The sequence below is a fragment of the Bidens hawaiensis genome, unplaced genomic scaffold (genome assembly GCF_021521415.1).
Source record: "Bidens hawaiensis isolate Kalapana, Puna unplaced genomic scaffold, B.hawaiensis_p1.1 tig00009085_1, whole genome shotgun sequence".
Lineage (NCBI taxonomy): Eukaryota > Viridiplantae > Streptophyta > Magnoliopsida > Asterales > Asteraceae > Bidens > Bidens hawaiensis.
Genome location: NW_027491667.1, coordinates 354,656 through 378,598, shown reverse-complemented (window position 1 = coordinate 378,598; position 23,943 = coordinate 354,656). Strand labels below are relative to the sequence as shown.

General features: G+C 32.8%; 2 protein-coding genes and 1 non-coding gene across 4 annotated transcripts; 2 read left to right on the top strand and 1 right to left on the bottom strand.

The window, feature by feature from the left end:
- Window positions 1-577: 577 nt before the first annotated feature.
- Window positions 578-1,681, bottom strand: LOC143531120 (CASP-like protein 1). Its single transcript, XM_077026495.1, has 3 exons — window positions 1,309-1,681; window positions 967-1,099; window positions 578-818 (listed from the first exon to the last, which is right to left on the bottom strand). Exons 1-3 carry the CDS (start codon window positions 1,563-1,565, stop codon window positions 588-590), a joined length of 621 nt encoding a protein of 206 aa, XP_076882610.1. The 5' UTR covers window positions 1,566-1,681; the 3' UTR covers window positions 578-587.
- A 4,110-nt stretch (window positions 1,682-5,791) lies between these two features.
- On the top strand, window positions 5,792-10,065 carry LOC143531119 (protein JASON-like). Of its 2 annotated transcripts, XM_077026494.1 has the most exons (8): window positions 5,792-5,828; window positions 5,991-6,097; window positions 6,182-6,236; window positions 6,944-7,029; window positions 7,860-8,098; window positions 8,182-8,761; window positions 8,842-8,924; window positions 9,847-10,065. In XM_077026494.1, exons 1-8 carry the CDS (start codon window positions 5,792-5,794, stop codon window positions 9,866-9,868), a joined length of 1,209 nt encoding a protein of 402 aa, XP_076882609.1. In that variant the 3' UTR covers window positions 9,869-10,065. The 2 variants fall into 2 exon arrangements, with proteins under 2 accessions (XP_076882609.1, XP_076882608.1); XM_077026493.1 differs by lacking the exon at window positions 5,792-5,828 and having other exon boundaries at window positions 5,861-6,236.
- A 5,710-nt stretch (window positions 10,066-15,775) lies between these two features.
- LOC143531155 (U6 spliceosomal RNA) lies at window positions 15,776-15,875 on the top strand. Its single transcript, XR_013134978.1, has one exon. It is a non-coding gene; the product is annotated as a U6 spliceosomal RNA (small nuclear RNA).
- The last annotated feature ends 8,068 nt before the right edge of the window (window positions 15,876-23,943 follow it).

The window sequence follows — 23,943 nt, the reverse complement described above, 5'->3', positions numbered from 1 at the left end:
TCCAAGGAAATATAGAGAAGTTCTCTCTCTACCAAACACCCAACTTCATCTTTCTCTCTTTCCATCTTTTATGTTTATACAAACTAAGATCCGAGATCCGAGTGTTGTTAGTGATTTCCGCTAACTAACAACACGGATTGATTCGAGTAAGGTTGTTAGATCCATCCAAAGAGGACCTACAATGAGTGTTACCCCTGAGGTTTTGCGTATCGTTGCATATCACCCAAATATGTACCTTTTTTTAATTTTACGATCTACCGAATGTATGGGTTGTTACCCTTAGCCCTTAAAGTTTTCACTAAAAATAAAAAAAATGTTTCGATTATTTGAATCTGTTAGTCATTCACTGGATTTTAAGTATCCATCCTCCATGATTTTTGTGTGAATTATTTTTCCGTCTATTTGTTGGTTGATATTTATATACATTTATCCAAGCATTTTTTTTTATTAGTTATTACATATAGTTTGAGTGTGAAGATTTGAGTTTTATTTTTATGTGGTTTTATGAAACCTTAAGAAACCACAAAAGGTGAAAGGAAATAACTCAAAACTAATACACATTGGAAACATATTGCTTATCAACCAAACTAAGTACTCCTTGAGATTTTCTTCGAAAGCGCAAAAACGGAGACCCAAACGAGCAGTAGAAGTGCTATGGAAGGCAAGAGCGACACCGTAATAGAGCCTGCAATATGTCCACAAAAGGAGCCGTAAACGTTGCAAATCTTGTTCCATCTCGTATGCTTGTTTCCTTTGAAACCTATGTATCCTACTCCTCCTGCTGCACCTGTTGCAGAAGCCATGATACCTAACAGCAGCTGTACCATTCACATTAATATAAATTAGTTCATTCAGTTCTTCTATAACTATTAGAACTAGCTACCACAAACTCGTGAAGCTAAACGTTAAACATTCCAGCCATTGAATCACTTTTAAAGAATTAAATTCTACAATTCGAGAACTTACAGCGTCAAGTATCACAAAATGAAGTAGCATCTTTGTGGACCCTTCTGTGATCATCTTCACCAAAGCTAAGACCGATAACAAACCAGTGATGATGCTGTAGAAGCAAACAACTGAGAGTGCTGCCACATAGTATCTGCATCATATCGCAAATTAATATCGAAAATCAGTCTCAAGTAGCTAACCTTTTTTTATTTTAGAAGCTTAGAAAAATTTTTACACACTTACAAATAGTGCATACTACACATATATGATATGATGCACTCCATAAAAATTGTACTAAAGATCCACAAGACACAACCGTATTTGCTACGCACTTTTGCGTAGCAAACTTAGGTTACTTACATTAAAGCTGGGGACTGGTTGAACTTCGCAACCATGGGTATCGCAAAGCCTGGGGCGACGGGTATCAACTTGGTTTGTTTAGAAGTAACCATGATAATGAGTGCAACGAAAGCCGTTGCAAAGAGCATGGACCTCAATACCACATCAATCACCACATGGTTCTTGGCCGAACCAGTACCTGTACCGGTACTAAATTTGTGTGCTGGTGCTGGTGACTCCACCGATATGGTGGAATGTGATGGATTAATGGATGACATACTCACCGGAATGTATAAAAGCTGAAATTTGTGTGTTCGAAATTTGCTGGTGGTTTGATTTATGTGACACCATCTACATTTATACAAGAATTGGTGAACTTGATAGCCATTCTTACTAACTAGAGTACTTGAAGAGTTGAAGTTTCAAAGTATAGAATGTATTTAGATTTTTTTTGGCCATTTTGTCAGATTCGATAGACATCCAAATTATTGCATTTGACTACCTAACTAACAATAGTTTTATTTTCTCATAACAGTAGTTTTATCAGAATTTGCCTCATCCTGTTTTAATTTTTAATATTAGTATTTTGGGGTAACTGTGTAGATAATCAAGTTTCAAGAGTGTTTCAATTACGTTACTTAAGTTTAAAAATTGTCTCAATCAAGTCACTCAATGTAATTTACATTGAGTGACTTGATTGAGACAATTTTTAAACTTAAGTAACCTAATTGAAACACTCTTGAAACTTGATTATCTACACAGTTACCCCAAAATACTAACCCGCAACCCGACCTTATTAAGGTTCGGGTTAGTCGGGTTTGGGTTATTCGGGTTTCAGGTTTGTCTGGTCGGGTTAATCGGGTTAACCATGTTACTTTATAATTTTAAGTTGTTTTATGTATTTGTAACTTGTAGGTTGCGAAATTTCTCATTCCATTTAATTTTCAATTTCTTTTACAAGTAATTATCTTATAATTTCACATATAAACCTATAAATGAACCGAACGAACATGAACAAAGGCGCCGTATTCTTTCATTTAACTTTTAACGAACACGACACGAACACTTAATCGAACAAATATTTGTGTTCATGATCATTCATTTAAAATATAAACGAAGAATTCACAAACATAAATGAACATAATTAAACAAAGATAAACGAACATGAAGGAACATATATGTACATACATTCACGAACACAAACATACATTAACAAACATCAATGAACGCATTTAAATAAACACAAAAAAACAAATATAAAACATATTAGGGTGATATAATTACTAAATGCAAATAATATTTAATAATTTTCTATTAATATGTAAACGAACATGAACGAACGTAAATAAACTTAAACGAACGATCATAAAAAAGCATTCACAAACATAGATGAACTAGTGAAATATGTGTTCATGCTCGTTCGTTTATTTAAATGAACACAACGTAAATGAAACATTATTGCCTTTATAGTGCTTATTTCACCTTTTAATCATTGTATATAAAGTTAAGTATCCCAACTAATCAGGGTTAACCCGAAACCCGAATTTTTCCCAAAAATAAACCCGAAACCCGAACCTATTAACAATTCAGGTTGACCCGAATAACCCGATTAATACTTTTTGACCCGATTTAACCCGACCCGAATTTGCTTATTCGGGTTCGGGTCAGGTCGGGTTAATCGGGTTCGGGTACTTTGGACACCCCTACATATTATTATATATATTAAAAGGAGGATTCACTTCTCCTCACAATTACACTATTCAATTTTTTAATATTATATTTATTATAATTATTAAATTACTAGCCTATAAATAAAAATGAAGGATTTATTTCATTTATTTTACTTTTTTTCAACTAATTATATTATTTATACAAACTATATATTTAAATATTCTTGGACAAGTATCAGTTTTACATATTTAGTTAAACGTTTTTCTTAAACTTCGCTTTCGTATTTTTTTATAATTCGTTTTTACAGTGACCGAAACTTTTTTTATGATCTAAAAATATCTCATTGTCGCTTTGTTTTATATTCGCGTCTCGACGATTGATAACGCGCCTTTAAAATATTTTTTTGGCCTGCTTATGTTTACGAATTTGTGTTGATACTGTTGATACTAACCGAATTTGCGTTGGTTCGTAGCAATAACGTGCCGGGTTTTCTTGTTCTACATGTGATGATTTGTTGTAATTTGGCATTCACGAGTTTATTTCTTTTGTTTAGCTCTGATGCCAGATACAAGTTGACTTCGTGTTGACTCACAACGCAATCGTGGTTTAACGTTTTCATGTATGTTTTTGTTCGATTTAATGGTCCAGCCGCGAAGCGCGGGATCATAAATCATAGTTTTACTAAATTTAAGGTTTTAACATGTTTTTAGCATTCTTGTTTTGGTTTCAGTGAGGAAATCTTTTTATCTTTTTTTAGTGTGTTATGTGGACCGGTGACGTGTATTTTATTTTTTATTTTTAATTATTACGGAGTAATATAATTAACGTTGTATTTAATTTTTTAAATATAACTACATACATTACAAATCCTGACCCTCATATATTCTCCTTCATTGCTTTCTTGATGCACAAAAAATCTGATGATGCTCGATTTGAAGGTTTATTGACCCGATTTAAGAAAACAATTATATAAGTGACTTAATTGAAACTTTTAAAACTTGATTACTATTAGTCTATATATATTCTCTTTAGGTTTCTCGTCTGTCCACAAATTTTTCCTCTCAACCTTCCACATTTTGTGTTAGAGATATTATTTTGATAGCTTATCACACTTTAAAAATCTACACCAAAGGAACCAAGGATTTTTTTTTCTATATATGGGTCACTTTTTCAAGGCCTAGTGTAGTAGGGAATTTAATAAAATATATAAAAATACACAAACATATTGAACACACAATAAAATTATGATGTCACTAGAAGTAACAAATACATCACATTTTCTACAGTTGTCGTATGAGTTTTCATCTCTTGAGTGAAACTGAAGTTCCTTGTTAATTTTACACCCCAAACTTGTTTCAAAGTTCAAACTACAAACTTGTTAATACGCTATTTGGATCAAACCACAAGGATCATATATGTAATTAACTCGTTATTATTCTATTTCATTTCATATATAGGGAAAATTAAATAAAAAAGACCACTTAGAGGTCCTTGGCTATACGGTATGTTTTGGCTACACAACTATTGCAATAAAATCAATTTTGTCATCTAGCAATAACACGTGGTTGAAAATTTGGTTATGGTCCCAAGGGTTTTATTGAATTGTATTTGTATTTGTATTTATATGATGTATTTTATTGAATTGTTGCTTATAAGAAAATAGTATGTCGTGAGTCTAATATTACATTTTGTTTATGTAGCAAAATTTCGCCTTTTGATATGCATTTCAAATTTCTGACTTTTCAATTTTGTCATACATATTTAAATAGTTCATACAAAATTACAGAATTTTATCGAAACAAATTTGGGATATAAAACTGATATTCACAGTACTAAACAAAGTGTTTTATGTGTTTCATTAAAGTCACCTAAAACACTTTTATTTCTTTAAAATCACTTAACTTTTATTAGTTATTTCAGTGCTACGAAAGTTATTAAAAAACATCAAAACTTTTAACATATATGATCCATATGAAATATACATGAATCCTAATTACTAGTCACAGACTATTTTTGTTTTTTAAATTAATTTGAAGAGTGAAGTGGTAATCAAAAACTTAGTAAATAATAAACAAATTAGTGAATTTGTGTAGTTAAAATAAAAAAAATAATCAATAAAAATAGTAACTAAGGTTTACGATTCATAAGTAGTCCATTTATATCACTTAACAGAATTAAATTCATTACTAATGTTTGCAATATTGGAACAAAGTTTAATGTAAAGAAAATAATAATAAAACTCTCACTAATTTTTATCAAGAAACTTATTAAACTTGTTTACCAACAATAGTGAAAAAAAAACTCGAACCCAAAAAATAATACTTGAAACTGGTTTATTTTATATGCGGGTTTTTACTATCCATACACAACCCTACTTGTAGGGTTCAGATTGATTATGCATTTCAGTACCAGCCCGTATTCGGAATCGGGTCCGTTTTGTACCTGCTAATTCAAAAAACCAAAACCGGATTTTTCCAATACCCGAGACCGGGTATTTCAAATATCTAATCTATACCTAAAATTACCCGAAAAATAACTGAAAAGTACCTCAAATATACCCTAAAAAAATGTAATCCCTTAAAAAAACTCAATGTATATAAGGGTTTTTCAATATCCAAAAATAGAGTAATCAAACACCCAGTTTTCAATACTCAGTCATACACGAACTGAAAAACCCGATTTGTGCACCTCTACCAGCCATTAAAGTAGTTAACAAAATTATATAAAAAAAGCAGACCCAGGCCCAAGCCCAAGCCCAGGCCCAGGCCTATTAAATAATATCAGAAATGGTAATATAACTAAAAACTCAAGTCAAAAAAGTTTGAAAGCATCCATGGACACAACTCAAATCGTTTATTCTCTCCTTCTCGGTCCGTTTCAATTTAATTTCTGTTTATTTCCAAAAATATTTAAACCCAACGTTCACTAATCACTAATCCACTTATTAATTCATTTCAAAATCAAATCAAAATATCTAATTCTCTCTCTCACTCTCTCGATGTTAACCTCACGCTATTTTTCTCAATTTGCAGATTTCATTCGCCGAGCCATGCGTTGCTTCACCTGCTGTTTCCGAACCCGAGATGATCACCGTGCTCAGACTAATCGGTTTTCGCAACCGATTACTGCCGTTCGTAAGGTTAGGGTTTGGTATTTGCTGATTGAGGTGTTAGGTGTTGAATTGGTGCTGGTATTGAAGTATTATTGTTGTTTTGGTGTTCAGGAGGATGTGGATTCGCACGATAGGTGTTGCGTGTGGTCTCTGCTAGCTCGTGAAGGTAGTTGATTGCTTTTGTGTGTTATGTTTCGTGTTATCGATGTGGTTTGATGTGGATTTTATTAGATCTGTTGTTTAAATAGTGTGATGTTTGATTTAAGTGTTGATGTGTTAGTGTAGTAAGCTAATGGTTATTGCAGGTAATTGATTGATTACTTGTGTGTGTTATATTTTGTGTTATCGGTGTGTTTTGAAGTGGATTTTGTTAGATCTGTTGTTTAAACTAGTGTGATGTTTGATTTAAGTGTTGATGTTATAGTGTGGTACAGTGTGGTGTGTTATAGGTTGTTGACTTGTTGTAGGTCAAAATTGATGTTATGGTTTAAATTTATTTGTTATTGTAGGTCAAAATTGATGTTCTGGTTTGATTTATCGGTTATTTTAGGTCAAAATTGATGTTAAGGATTGATTTATTGGTTATTGTAGGTCAAATTTGATGTTACGGTTTTGATTTGTCAGTTATTGTAGGTCAAAGTTGATGTTACTGTTTTGATTTATCGTATTTTAGGTCAAAATTGATGTTACGGTTTGATTTATTGGTTATTGTAGGTCAAAGTTGATGTTACGAGTGTTATTGTAGGTCAAAATTGACGTTATGGTTTTGATTTATATGTTAAGATGAATATGGAAATTGAATGCATTGTGGCTCTGAGAAATGTGCATTTGCTTGTTTATTTTGTGTTTTGATGGAGTGGTTGTGCTGTTCAGATGAAGATGAGGATCTCTCACAATGTGAGGAAGGGAGGTATGATGGTACAGATTCTTCATACTTGGATGAGGAGCTGCTGGCTGAGGTAATAGTTTATTCGATGATTTTAGATTTTGATTTCCTAACTGTAAAAATGATGGTACATATTGCAAGAGCATCGCTAGTGCAGCTGCCATTGTTACAACATCATAAGTTTTTCATTTTGTGAAAAAGCTATATTCTGATATTTTGTTGGTGGATTTTGAGACTAGAAGCTTGGATCTGTCTTCATATACTAAGTCTACTACTTCTGTTTGTATATTGGAGACATGCAGTCTCAACTCTGACCATACCACTAATTACAATTGGACAATGGTGCAATTGTCATTGTTGCTATTTCACTAGTTTCTGTGGCTAATATGTAATTTGTAAATGCTTGTGATTAGAGTTTGGACAATTAAAACATCTTTAATTAGTAATTTAGATGTCTGTTTTACTTAAAAATGTCCAGAATGGATTTCCTTAAGATTTTTTTAAAATTAGTTTCAGAGCGTATGCGATATAGAAAACTGTACAACACAATAGTTGGCCTTTTAACTTGTTTTGTTCAGTTTTTGAAGTATTCAGTCTTCGACTTTAATCGTTTTAATATTCAGTTGTTGATCCATGAAGCTCATGACCTCTATATATCACGTTTGACCTTAGCTTTGAAAGTTGAAACACACAATTATTTGTCATTTATCTTTTACATCAACTTTTATATGCAAACAACAATACAAAAGCAAAGCAAAATAGTTAGAGGGATGTTGAGTTGTAAGTTCAAAAGACAACTGAATGTGGCAAAGGTTGAATCTGAGTTGGTCATATGGTTTATCACTTTATTGTGCAACTTGGCTTTTAAAGCTAGACTTCAGAACTAAGTTATAACCTATACAGGCAAAATTTCTCAAAGCTTGTGGCACTTTACCTCAAACTCCAGCTGAATTCCGAAAAACCAAGAAATCACGAGATTCACAACCTCATAACAAAGATACAGAATCAACATTCAGTTCAAATATTCCGAACACTGGTATTGAAGACACATTACAGAAGCATCCTGATCAGTTACAGTCTCAAATCACAGTTTTTCAGAAATGGAATAATGGATCAGATTCTACATCTGATTCATCAAACAGGTAATTAACTCATCCTTCACCAAATGCTCAAAATTTAATTTCATTTCTTGGTTTTATTATACTCATAGATCAAACATTAACAGCACCTCTGCTGAAAGCTATGTGATTGGACCGGCTGCAAGCACAAAGTACAAAAACAAATCTGTACACTTTGAATTCCAAAGTGATTCATCAAAAAACTCATCACCTAACATCATTAATCCTCCCGTGAAGCTAACCGACTCACCATTCGATCACACCATTTCAAAGCCGACGCCATACCCGACGCCTCTAAAACTGACCGATGATATGCAGACACCAGGCACAGTTTTCCCATTATATGACAAGAATCGATCTCAGTTTCTGAACTCGGGTATAAACGCTAGAAACTTTATGCAGCTAGATACACCAATAGAAGAAGAATGTGTTGAAGAAAGCCCCCAATCAGAATTAAAGTTACAAGAAAGTTCAAACAGAAAGGAGTTAAATCTATGTCCTACTCTGTCATCATGGCTACCACCAAAGTCAAACAATGATGAAGCCTGCATTGACCCGAATTTGTCTGGTCGAACTCCTGGGGATAGGGTTATACTTGGTGTAATTAACTCTGACTGGAATGCTGATGAAACACCCAAATGGGTAGATGTCAATGGGATCCCTAATACAACTAACAAGTATAGTAAGGTTAGTTTTTAATCTATTATTTAGTTTGTAAAATTTCACAAATTATAATTTTGTGACTTTAATTACATTTATGTTTGTAGGATCAGAAGGTTAAGTGGCATGCCACACCATTTGAAGAAAGATTAGAAAAGGCATTATTGGAGGAAAAATTCGTCCCCAAGATGTAAGTCACACCAGATTTATTTGTAGAAGAAGCAACTTTGTAAAACTACTTAACTAGTAGGGTTTTTTTTTCTCGTAAAACTGATGGGTTCGCAGTTGATACCAACGAAAGGGGTCGTTTGAGTTGGTTTTGGGCTCAAACTGAACCAAAAACTGAAAATTTGGTTTTGAGTTCTAGAAAACCATTCAGTTTTGGCTTTTTCGGTTTGGGTTAAATTCGGTTTGGTTATGTTTTGGTCCTTTCGGTCTTGCCATTTGTGGTTGCAAAATTTTGGTCAAATTATTTTTCTCTAAAGTAATGAATTTAGGTTTAAATATTTTTGTTAATTAATAGCTAGTTGATTATTATGCACTTGGGCTAAAAATTTTGGGCAACACTATTTATTAAATTCTTACAAGTTACTTAAATATTCAACATAAAAATAAAAATCCATAAATTCAATTCAGTTTGATTTAACCAAACTGGAAGTTCGGTTTTTACGAAAACATTGTCTCAAACTGTTGGTTTTTGACTTTTTGTTTGGGTTTGGTTATTTTGGTTCGTTTTTTTTAAATATTATAAATTACTAGAGAAACTACATTTTATGTTACGTCACTACGTGACTATGGTAAAGAGATAAGAAACTAAAATTCGATTTTATCAACTGCGGATTCAACTTTCAGTTTCCTGACTTCTAAATTTCATTATTATCAACTGTGAACCCGACAATTTTACAAAACAAAAAAAAAACTGTTACTTTTACAAACAATTCAAGTCATACTTTGTGTGGCTTCTTTTAGCTTGTTGACTTTGATAAAAATAGAGGATTGTCTAAAATTCTAATATTTAGACAACTGTTTAGGTGGTTAAACACTAGAAGTAAACTTATTTGGATAATTGGATATTTATAAATTATAATTTATTTTATGATCTTGTTTAACAGGACGCAACTTGGAGGGACATAATGTCTCGAATATTGAAGAACACGAGAATGCTGGATTTTAGATCCAACCTTTGAGGTTATAAAATTTGCTGCTTGCTTTGATCTTATAACTTGTAAAGATTGAAGTGGATGAGAACTTTAAGAAATCATAATTAGTATGAATGCTTACACAATCACATGATGAATGAACTTTCTACACCAAAACTTTGAGGATATGGGCTATGGGTGGTTTATAAATTGTTGAAACCGCCTAAACCGAAGCAAGTCAGGCTTATGCGGTTCGGTTTTGGCGGTCTGGAACTTGGAGGTTCTATGTTGGAACCTGTTGTTTAAGTTTTACTAGTCAGTTGCCCGCACGATGCTGCGGTGTATGCGTAAACACAAGTGGTGTTAGTACGTTTGTAACCTCGCAACAGTATGTGTGCAACCCAAAGGTGATATGCATTTAACGTGGCTTCGGACATATAACCAGTGCCAGTAAGCACGCCACATAATGCCTATACGCGAGCAACCGGTATGTATAAACAATGTCATCCACGTAACTGATGCTTGAAGACGCGTAACTGGTGGCGACAAACAAGAAGCAAAGATGAAATGCACAATAATTTCAAAATCCAGTCCGTTTTGATGGACCTGTTCCGACCCGAAAATGTTTTAACAGGAAGCCCGTTTTGACATGAACCCTTTCGATCTAAACTCATCCCGACATGAACTAAATTAATCATTTTTGTATTAACCTGTTCCAGCCCTAACCCTTTCCAACACCATTAGCCGAACATGCCCGAACCTTTGTCGGTAATAACTGATCACGTAACATGTTAGTTTTTTAAAAATTAATAAATTATAACAATACTATGTTCAAATTAAAGAGAACAAAATGCTCGTTTTATGATGGAATTTTTTAGAAAAATATTAACGTGTGAAAAAGTTACGACCGTTAAAGAGTCGCGGGTTAGGTGGTTTATAATTAGGGTGTAAATTTGTAACTATTTAATATATTAACAAAACTTGATTGAAGTTGAAGGGCCATTATTGTATATTATTTTTATAATTAGGGTGTAAATGTGTAACTATTTAATATATTAATAAAACTTGATTGAAGTTGAAAAATCATTATTGTATATTATTTTGTAATATGTAAAGACTATTATATCCCTAATTTTTAAAAAATTATATGCATACTTGTACAATATACAACAAGAGTGATACCTTTTAAAATTTAAGAGGTCATTGACTCATATATTATATATAGTATAGATTATCTTTCTACCTTTTGTTTCTCAAATATGCAGTCATGTAAATATATTATATTAATCGATATTAATGGATATCAACATTGTTTTAAATTTTTATTATCAGTTAATGATTTTGAAAAGGAAAAAAAACAATTCAAACAAGTGAACATCAAAACTGAACTGTCAAATTGCTAAGGTCGTGGTGTGTGTCAAGTTGTAGTGAGACTGAACCAAATGATAAAAATAATGGAACCTAAAACCAAACCGATATAAACCAATCGATCTTAAACTAGACCAATAAGCGAATCATACCTGCACTATGTTTTACTCTGAAAAATATAGGCATAAAGCAACGTGGATTCAAGTTGGATAAATACAAATGTTGAATGAGATAACTAACAATGTAACAATTTATTTTATATTACAAAATATTATATTGATTGTAACTTGAGGACTGAAGCCAACTCCTTTAACCCCCTTCTGACGAAAACGGATTAGGGTTTCGTCTTTAGCGGTTGTCTTTGAACAACTTTGTTTAATGTTGGGTTAGGAAAGTTGAACACCGTTGTTTAATGTTGTGCCTAACATAAATTCAAATGGATTTGCGTTTAAGGTTAGATTTTAAAGTAAATTTTGAAGAGTTCTGTTTTGATTTGAGAAAGTTAATAAGTTTTGAGTTTGTTTTAGAAAACAAATGCCATTATTGGAGTTTGATGTATAATTTGTAAAGAATTCTATGTAGATTTGCGCATGTTTGAAATTGGATGCAGCATACAAAAGGTTAAAAGATTTTATGCGTAAAGATGCATTATTCCAATTAACAGTGTATTAAACCCTAATTAAATGCCATTTAAAGATATCGCAAGTCACATGTATAGAATATTGATATTTTAATGTAATTGATGAAAAAATGATAATTACATGCCTTGTTCTTTGATGAACAAAAGATAATTGCATGCCTTGTTGTTTGACCATATTACAACTTTAGTTTTCAAGTTTCAAAAATTACACATTTAGACTAAATATTTGTCCGAACGTAACACCATCGGTCCTTAACATGATAGGTGCTAACTTGGTATGTTAAGTGGGTGTGAAATGACAAATATATCTCTAAAGTGAGGTGAAAACCTTAAATTTTATTCTTCAAAACTTTAAGAATGGTTCGAAATACGAAATAGGACGTGTCTTTGTCTTTCAAACGACAAATTTAGAATTAAACTTGTCAGTCACCGGCTTTTGAAAAAAGGGAATTATTGTTTATCATTATGAAGTCGCATGCCATTCACCATAAAACAGGAAAGACATTAATGCAATAGACCTAACAATTCGTGAATCTTTCCCCCAAAAAATGCCAAGTTTCTTACGAAATTCTCAAGTTTAGAGCCTTAAGAAGCTTAGTCCAAATGTTGATGGGTTTTCTCCTAGCATGGTGGAAAACAAGATTAACTGGGTTTTCTCCTGTTGGAATTTTGTATATTAGCATAGTAGCGAAGCTTAAAAATGTACTAATTAAGCCATTTAAGTTAAAAACGCGTTATAATTAAGGCGCTCAACTTTTATATTTTATTAATTTTCTAGGTTTTAAAATGTTTATTTAGCATTTTTTTTTCAATAAAGAAATCTTTTTTTTATGTTGATGTGGAATGGTGACGTGAATTTTATTTTTAACATAATTTAAAAAAGTTAAAATTTTGAATATAACTACCAATATTGCAAATCCCGACCCTCACATCCATGGCCGTCTTAAAAAATTAATAAAAATCTTTAGGCCAAAGGCGAAAAAAATTAAACATTAAATAAAAGATTTTTTTTTTTGTTTAAACAATTTAATTTTTAAATAGGTTTACTTATGATTTGGGTTTGTAAATTTTCAAATGAGTTTATTTGGTTATGATTTGGGTTATGTAAAAAAAATTTGTATAAAAATTGGCTTAAACATGTCTTAAGTGAAACTAGTTAGTAACCCACAACCAATCGTTAGGAGTCATACCCCTTTACCAATTACCACTAAACTAAACTAGTGAGTATATAATTGAGTTTAAACATTAAATATACATATATTTTTTCATAAAAATACGTATAATTGTTTTAAAAATAAGAAAAACTAGGGTTTAGCGGGGTACGTGTCGGGCCGTGGTGTGTCCTCCTTAAGAACTGCCCTGCTCACATCTTCTCATTCATTGTTTTCTTGACGCACAAAAAATCCTAAGTAACTCGATTCGGGGAAAAATACATGATTGACAATTATAACTCTTTTGAAACAAAGTCTTAACATAATCACCATCACACTTTCAAGCAAACGAAAGTTAGGGTTTTCTTTATGTACACAACTTGGCAACCTATTAGGAGTATTAGGTTACATGCATATATATATGCTTTGATTCTTCTTAGTTTTTGTTTCTATTTATTATAGCAATATCTGCATCCGATGCTCAAGACATGTTGGTTTTTGAGGGATGGATGAAACACCGCGATATAAGTTACGAAACCGAAGCTTTGAAGCTCAAGAGATTCGAAACGTTTAAAGTCAGTCTCCGTGAAGCAGAGGAAGAGTTTCCGCTAACAAAGGAACCAATGTGGGTGCATTTGACCAAATTTGCGGACTTGACCGATGAGGAGTTCCGCGGAGACTGCCTAGCATGGAAACCTCAATCCGACGATGACGAAGACGAAAAGAATGGGGTGTGTGCGTGTAAGTTACGTACCCGTTGTTATTTATCAGTGTTTCAATAATCTCGTATTATCTTTCTTTCTTTATTAATAATATTAATCTTAACATAAATTTATATAATAATTGTTAGGGTACATTGATGAAAGTATTTCAGAAAAGTTTGTTGTGGGTATGACTTTTGAAGATTGGGATCATGTGGAAGAAGAGGGGTCGACGGTTGGTACTCTTAAACGCAAATGCGGCCTGTGCTCTTGTAAGTCTTTACATTGAGATGGATGCTAATCATCGATTCAACAATCATATGTAACTTTCTTTGCCAATAATAATAGTAAATGGTATTATTAGGTGATGAAAAAGATACCAAAGATCAGATGGATGCTACTGTCAAACGCCAAAGACCATGCTCTTGTAAGTTCCTCTTTACTCATTAAGGCAAAATTAATCATATCTTTGATTCACTAATATTCATATGTATCTTTTCTTTGTATACTATATAAATGTTAGGTATGACTGCCGCTGCTGTTGATGATGAAAAAGAGGATGTTACAGTGCCTATGGAACCCGAAAATAAAGAATCATAGGAAGCGTGCGTGTCGGTTTTCTAAGTGACTTCATATTACATTTTAAGCTAGTTTTACTTTTAATCTGATTCAAAGTTTTATAGTTCCATTGTGTTAAAAAGTTGTTTTGACTCCTTCATGTTGGCCATCTGTTTATGCTCCAGCATTTTCACAATTAGGCAATTGTCATTAGTTTCTATGACCAATATGTATTTTTAATGCTTGTGATGCGCCCGATTATAAACGTACACGTCGTAGCTAATAATTTAGATTTCTGTTTTACAAAAGTTCAGAATGGACTTCCTTATGTTTTTCAAAATTAAAGTTGTTTATAGTTGTTTTGTTCACTTGTTGAAGTCTTCATTCTTCAAATTTAATTTTTTTAATGTTCTGTAGTTCAACCATGAAGTTTCAAGCCTCTTTCTCACACTTTTGACCCCATCTTTGAAGTTGAAAAACACACTTATTTGCCATTTATCTTTTATATCAACATTTAAATGCATACAACAATACAAAGGCAAAGCAAAATCCGTAGAGGTAAGTTGAGTAGTAACTTCAAAACATAACTGAATGTTTGATTCTTACAAGGTTTGATTCTGATATTACTTATAAACAAGATCAAACAAAGGTTGAATCTGAGCTGCTCATATGATTTATTTTGTCATGTGTCTTTTAGAATCGAAACTTCCGAATTAAACGGTAACTTAAACAGGCAAAATTGCTAAAAGCATGTGGAACTTTACCTCAAACTCCAGTTGAATCCAGAGAAATGTGAAAAAATCAAAAGGATTCACAACCTCATAACGGCAATACAGAAATCACATTCAATTCAAGGCCTGCAAACAATGGTATTACAGAAGAAACCTGATCAGTTACAGCCTCCAATCACAGTTTTTCAAGAAATTTGGTGAATAATAATAATAATAATAACAATTTTCTTGATGTGCATATCTTAGAGCATCATCGTGCAACACCTCCGTTCTTGCGTCAAACAACCAACTCATTAAGTCACATCATATTTTAATCCAACCTATAAAATCCTTTATTTCTCCTTTCACATTAGATTTTAATCCAACTTAGAAAAACCTTTATTTCTCCTCAAGTGATTAATTACTCGTTTTTGTTTCAAAGTTTCACTTCATCACATACTTTTTACTTAATTTAGTATAGAACTAATATGAATGGGTCCACTATAAGGTGTTTCTTGTTCTTGTTCACAAACTAATGGGGGGAATACAAAACCACTCCTATATATATAGGAGAAGTGGTTTGTAACACGTGTTTTTAAATCCAAACTGTGTCACGTGGACATAACTGGAGATGCTCTTACCCGACTTAATTTACATACTGAATTAATGATCCAATTTTACAAAACCTGGCAAGTTGCAAAATTATAAGATTGCAAGATTACCAAAGTTCTTCAAATGTATAAGCTTCCTATATATTCTAATTGTTCAACCATTGTCCCTTCGTGGACACCTGATAAAATTAGAATGATACAGAGAAGCTTAGCAAGACCGCTACACAAAGATAACACACGAAAAAAAAATTGTTCAACTATTACAACATCCTAAACTAATACGACTCCAGTTATATGACCCACCCACCCTAGCAAAAATATTTAACTGTATACCAAAAATTAACTCAAATAATTTAATTTTACAGCACAAGCAGTTAAAGTTGACGTATGCCAAATCCACTAGCTGGGGCTAAAACATTTCTAAGACCATGTGTAGTGGATAGAGCCTCTATGGAGGCGTTATGCGTCATGTGGCGTCACGTCATTATAGGGGGCTTTATGGCTAAAAGGAGTGTACACGATGGAGCCTCAACAATCATTACCTTTATTATTTTATTTATAGAAAAAAATAACAAATAAAAAATCACCAATCAAAACCAACCCTTCCCCCCACCCGACTCTATATGGGAAGCGCCCCCCACTACATGGCGCCTGGCGCCCGGGGGCGGTGTTCCCGCCGCCATGGGGCGCCGTGGGGGGTGGGAAGCGCCCCACTACAGGTGGTCTAAGTTCCAAGTCTTGGTAGCGTTGACTTCAAGTTGTCAGGTCTTGCACAATTGCGTTTGAGTGGAGATGTGTCAGGTAAAGGCTCGACTTGGGTTTCGTGCGTCGAATCAAATGGATTGGATAATATTAGTTCAATGAAAGTGTGAGTAGGGTGGGTGTAGAGGGGAGCGTTGGATTAGTGGCTCGCGTAATCTCCAGCGAGAAATCCAGACTATTTGCAAGGAGGCCGTGAATGGGAATAAAGAAAGGCGTTAACCAAGTATGGTTTATGTTACGGGTGTTTCTCGGGTAGTTTTATTGGGTTTCTGGTTATTTGGGTTGGGATATTCAGGTTTAAGCTCAAAGAAAATAAACCCGAGAACCGGCCCAAATAAGATCGGGTCTCAGGCTGAACAAGTCCGGTTGAACAAGTAAAAAAGAAAAGTAATTCGACTTCAACAAGATCAAAATATTTATGACCATATTTCAAACCTTCATAAAACTGGAATCAAGTTTAACGTAAATCCGATATTCAATTATACAAAAATCCAAAACCTTTATCTTATCTTGCTTTACTATTAAAAGAATATATGTTGAGGCTTAAGTGTCAAGGTTACATTCATTTATCCTAGTCATTAATGGATTATTGGTCAAAATCATTTTGCCAATTGGGTTATAATATAGTTAAGTGGATTTTATTCATTATTCAAAGGTATGTAAATGTCACCTTTTTAATCACCCTTCAAGAAAAGTTGATGTTAAATATAATCAGTTATTGGGTTGGTGATGATTTTTAAATATTGGCGATTTATATTGTCTAACGGCATTATGCACTAGATTATTTTCTATATGTACATTGATCATCATCTTTTAAATATTGTTACTTGGGAAATTACATTAAGTTCATATTTTCCATCATGTGTAGCACGCATGGTACAATATGAAAAGGATATATTTCATAAGTCGTAAAACATGAAAAAAAATATAATTCATAAGTCGTTTACTTTGTACAATACATAATTTACATATTAATTGAGTTTAAAATGATGATTTAAATATTTGAAAATACTTCTTTATATAAGACATTTATATCAAATGTTGCTTTTAAGGTGAAGACACCTATCAGACTTGCAATCCTATTATCAAATCGTGTTTGTCACGTTTCAGACTACATTTGTATCATATGTTTCGTTCTAATTTGACTTAAGACAAAGATCGAAAATATATGGGTCATTTTAAAATTTTGTGAATTTGGTTCAGGTCAAAACTACTTTAATAAAAATTGATTTAGCTACGAGTTGTTTTATCAATTTGTTACGAGTCAAAATAGTTCGAGTCGGAATTACAAACTGAAAAAAAGGTGCGAATGGTTTAATCCGTTGGTTTAGATTTTGACTCAACACAAGTATCGGATCTGAATGGATAATTTTAAAAACTATAATTTTGGTTCATGTCAAAACAACACTAATAGAACTTGATACGGGTCGTAACAGTGTTGCAAAAATCCCGACCAGTCAACGATTAATCCCCGATTAATCGCTAGTCCCCACTTCACTGATTAATTTTGGGCTAGTCGGCCAATTAATCGGTCAGTGGTCAAATCCGGCCAAAATCAACGGTTTCCGGTCCAATCCGGCCAAAATCGGCGGTTTCCGGTCCAATCCGGCCAAAATCGACGGTTTCCGGCAAGATTCCGGCCAAAACCAGTGGTTCCGCGTGAGACTTCAACAAAAATTAGCGGATTCAAGTGAGATTCCAGCCAAAATATGTTTTGTGTATGTATAAAACTTGAAATTACATATAAAAGCGTGTGCGTGTATGCATAAAACTGAGAATTATGCATTAAAGTCTGATCCAATTAATCCTGATTAATCTCGACTAATCCCGATTAATCGCTAGTCCCCACCCCACCGCCCGACTAGCGACTAGTGATTTTTGCAACACTGGGTCATAACAGGTTGTTATCCAAATTGGTAAATGGTCAAATTTGTTTGAGTAAAAAAATAAGGTAGATTTTAAAAATGGTTGGACCATTTTAACACACTTAATATTTGTGGTGTAAATAACCGGACACTTAGAATTTGAGAAAAATGAACGAAATAAAACATTTTGAATAAAATGAGCTTTAAACAAGTTTAATACGTACTATTTTATCCTATTATAAATAGTAACTTGCTATAACATTTTTCTCAATTTCTCTTTTTATACTTTAATTGTAGTATTTATTACATGTTAACACTATTCTTTTCTTTTATATGTTTTTTTTCAAGGTATACAATTTGAGGTGGAAAATTGCCTCAAAGGTCTGTGGAGAACTTTGCATTTATAGTAGCTCGGTTTATCATCATCGTCAAGGAAGCTTTTAGATTTATTATATGATATGCAAAGCTGCACATGATTTCAATCATGAGAAGTATTTTGAGAATCACAATTGAAATAGCATACCTTATTTATTTCATTTATTTTTGAACTTTAGTTTTGTTTATTTCTTTCAGATAACGGACTTTGTTTATTTTTATCATTTAACAAATCCCATGTAATACACGAGTTAAAAAAACTAGTAAAACTATAATCAAATTGCTTAAGAAAACCTTCATAATTCCAAAACTTTTAGAAATAATATGTTTAAACTTAAAACAACAATAAATAAGATGATAAGAACAACTTCTAAATAGTCTTCCATCTTCATGGTTGAATGAACGATACGCATGCTACACTAATAACTACATGTTAAATTGAAGAACGATTTGTGCGCATGATGCGACGGTTGATAGGCCTATAAGAAAACGATTGGGATTTTTAGTTAAACTTTAGTTTGGGTCATTCGAGTCTATCCAAATTTAGGGTTTTAACCCATATACCGACCCAAATGTTAAATCTCAAATTCGAGTTAGAAGTTTAAATGGGTTGGGTAATTTCGGGTTAGTTTTGGTATAAGGGCATGTTAAAAAACACACCCCTAGTTTATGCAGTCAAACTGGGTTGACTTAATCAAGTTTTACTTATATTTTATTTTTAAATACATTTTTGAGTTCACGAGCAATTTTATCAGTTACTAACATGTCACATTTTATTAGACGTTCTGTGATCCTTAGCTAATGTGATTGAGGTGAGACATCTTATAAAGACTTCAATTTAATAATGAGAGATCTTGGGTTCAAATCTTACCGATAACCAAAAAAAATATGGGGTTTCAAGTTGTGACACATGGTTCTCTCACCTATAATGGATTTCCTTCTAAATGAGATGATTGAGTATGTCGGTGGCTGGTAAATGATTCGAATAACTAAAAAAAAACCCTCATGCGTATTTTGTTAATTAGTAAAATCATGTGAAATGCACTTTACTATGGACATATATTTTATAAGGGTAATTTACTTTTTACCATTAAAATTGATTATGTTTATTACAAATACTTATTAAGAAGGGTATTCATACAAAAAAAACAACGTACAATAAAACCTAATATATCCCGTAATAATAAAACTATATGTGGCTCTGAGGAGGATAGAATGTAATTAAACTTTACTCTTACCCCCGATAACAGATAGGTTGCTTCCAGAAAGATCTTCGACTCAAAACATGCAACAGACAATACATAACATGAGGTGTGTTTGTGCACGTATAGACAACTACCAATAATACCACAGGTGGTGAAAGACTATATGGTAATCAACCTGTAAACATAGATAAAAAAGACCTTCACATGTAAATTTTACATAATTATGGGTTTTGAGTAGAACTGTTAATTTTATAATTAGTTGGATTAAATTTTGAAATACCCACCATTTGTTATGTAAATTTGATTTTTCCCCGGCAAAATTACTTTTAATCGATGGCTTTTAATAATATAATTCTTTTTGGCTTGTAAAAAGAGAAAAACATGTAGGCAAAACTAGGTCCCTACGACCTGCCTAAAAATGTATTTGTATACTTTCTTAAATGGACCAAGACCTGCTCTGAGTGTCCTATCAAATTAAAGAGAAAATTTGTATTTCTCCCTTAGTCATAAACGCATGAGCGTTTTGAACACACTGAAAAATGTTTTAAATCCATCCTTGCATGTCCTTAGTTATAACCAAAACTTATAACTAAAGAACAACACAATTAATGACCTATATAGAATGTATAACTATTTCAAAAGGTATTTGGATGATTTTGTTTATCAAAATATCGTAACTTATTTTTATATGGTAGTATATTAATAATGAAAAGCTCTAATACTTAAAAGTTACGGTAGCGCCAAACATGTCTGATTCATCATGATCAACGGTTGGTAGCAAGAAGCATATCAAACGTTATGCATTTTTAAGAATTGGCAGTGAGAGTTGCGTTTAATCTAAAAGGTGACGAACGATGATCCAAACTACTCAACATCCTCTATATTCGATCATATCTAATTGATGTTAACTAATTGTAATAAATATAGCCATATTTTCTCCATCAAGTTAGGCAAAATGATAAAACCAGCAGGACACATCTTGTCATATGGGTTTTATGACAAGTCATGTGGGTTTTATGAGACTGGGTCACTGGCACAGATCTTGTCAGGTGATATGCTCAATCAAACACTATACGGTTTTTAATAAGAGTAAATTATGGATACGTAGTATGTTGGAGGTTTAAAGGTTCTTTTGCGGTTTGAATCTTTGGAAGAAAGTAAGAACTTTTTAAAAGATTATACAAGTACTTTTTAGAATGATTTATATCGCCAAACTCATATAATTGCTTGACTCATTGTTTTTGGGGTACCTTAAAAGATTTGGGACCTAAATGTATTCTCTCTTACATGCAATAAGTTGGCTATGGTTTAGATGCGGTATCATTCTTCTGATGAAGACACGTCTAGTATGGGAGGTTATGTTGGCGAATGGACCAAAGAGAACATGCTTAACTTGTACAACATTCTAACATGTTTCCACTTGGTATCGGGTTTAAAGATGTGTAAGAAAAAAAAAAGCTTCTTTTTTGGTGTTTGTGTAGAGGATGCGGTAATTGCTAGGTTGGCTAGTACTCTTATTTGTGAGTCGGATTCTCTTCCATTTATGATTCATGGCTTGCTTTTGGATGTGAATATGAATTTGGTATGGCATTGGAACCCAATTATTGATGGTTTCGAAAACAAATTAAACATGGAAAGCGAATGTCATTCTTTCAAGGGCCGGGTAGGTTAATATGAATCAAATCAATTCTTGGAAGCTTACCCTACTATTTCTTAATGTTTTTGGTGCCAAAATCAGTCATTGCACGCTTTGCTTGAAAATATTAGAAATAATTTTCTATGGGGCCTTTTGCCCTGAAAATATATTAGGTGCTTTTGTCTAAGGTGATGAAACCAAAAGATTATTGTGGTTAGGGATGGGTAACTTGGGTTTGATGAATTTGGTATTGCTAGCAAAATGAATATGGAGGATGAAGGTTTGAGTTTATTCATTATGGTTCACAAGTGTTAATGCCATTCATATATAACATTAAAAAATGGGATTACTGAAAAAGAAATCAGTAACGGGTACGTGGTCCAAAATTGCCAAGGTTGTTGATATAGAAAGACACTATAACATGATAGCGAGGCATGGAAATAAGCTGAATTTTGAATGGATGTTTAGTTAGGTATCTGTGTCAGAGAGCAATGCTATTGGGTTGTCACCACAAACGAGTCTTGAATGGTGAAAACCTTGTGGTTGTGGTGAAATCGAATCTCAAAGATCTTGAAAGTATAGTCAATAGTTTTAATTACTCGGATCATGAAGACAACCGAATATGGAATTAGGACTTCTCCGTGTATTCGGTCAAATCTATAAGAAGAATGGTTTTGGTCAAGGGCTTAAGTGATATATATATATATATATATATATATATATATATATATATATATATATATATATATATATATATATATATATATACTAGTTTTTATCCCCCGTATTAAGGGGGTTGTTTTATATTATTTGCTTCTAAGACCAGGTGTAGTGGTCACGTTGTTGGCCAACGTTTTGTGAAAACGCAGGGGGTACACCGCCCCCCCCCCCCCCCCCCGCGTTATGTTGAATTTTTTTTGTGCGTTTTAGATACAACGCCGATAATGTCAACAAAAAACAAGTGTATAACTCTGGAAACACCGCCCCCCTCCAAGTTATGGAGGCTTTATGACTACACTTGTTTTTTGTACAAAACCATAACTCTGACTGGGCGCCACGTGGCGCATAACCCCTGGATGTAGAGCTTTACGACTACACATGGTTTAATATTTATTTACTTTTTGACTTTTTATTTTTTTTATTGTATGAAAGTTAATAATATATACTTATGGTTTGATGATAAATTGTTTCACAAATAAATGGGATGTTATAACCCAGTTTAAAAGCTATATGGGTTTGATGAGATCCAAGACCCGTTTATTTTTTTACTATAAAATTGGTTTTTTAATTATAAATAATATATATCTTTTTTTAAATAAATAAAATATTAATTTTTAGTATATCCCTATTTTATAGGATTTTCATATCAAATATTTGGTGATATTAGTTTTTAATTTAATGAGATGTTATAACCCATTTAAGAAATATATGGGTTTGATGAGACCCAAACCCGTGAATTCGGGTCAAATGCATGAAAAGCTTTTATTTAGAAATCAAGCAAATCTGGTGACTCCAAGAAAATGGGGAGCGACCACATCAAGTTTAATATATTAATTAACTTTATCTTTATTGAGGAAAGTTAACGTATAAAAGAAATTAACGTGCTAATTGTGGGAATCAAATAGAGTAATTATATACAAAAGTAGAGTAATTATGTATTTACATCAGAGACTAATTATGTAATTACACTATGATGTAATTACCTAATTGCATAATTACTATATTTGATTATCACAATTAGCACGTTAATTTCATTTGTATTTGATCCAAACCTTATCTTTATTTAGCTTCCTTATTGTATTATAATTATGTTTCTTTATTGTTTATCTTTTTATATATTTATGTCTTTGGTTTTCCTATAAATTGTAATGTTGTTTTAAAAAAATTAATAAGAAAATTAATTGGAAAATTGTTTCACTTTTCTCTTGTTCTTGAAGCCTGACCCACTCTACGGGTCTGTCGGGAGATTGATCATCTCGAATAAGTCTTTATCAGTTTGGTGCTTTCATTCATCATCCTCATGCCTTCTTCATCACGTGAAGACCTCATCATGGCTATGGCCGACAAAATCGATCGGTTATTGATTTAGGGGGTGTTTGGGGTTTCTTATTTTAGCTCCTTATAGCTTATAACTTATGTGTTATAAGTTATAAGGTGTTTGGAAAAGTTAGGTTTTGTGAGTGTATAAGGTATAAGTTACAACTTTGTAACTTATAACTTATGCCTTAATAAGTTATAAGGAGGTAAAATAAGGAATACCAAACACCCCCTTAGCAAAATTCAATCGCCGCCCAACAAGCTACATTAGCCAAGTTGCAGTTTGACTCCCTCACTACCACCCTGAACCAAATCACTACTAACCATACCGCTGCCCTCGCCAAAATTTCCACACCTTCTCGGCAATAACTGACCCAAAACCAACCCTTACACCCTAATATTGGCACCACCATCACCTCTCGTAACCGCTTCAGATTTTGCACCATCCCCA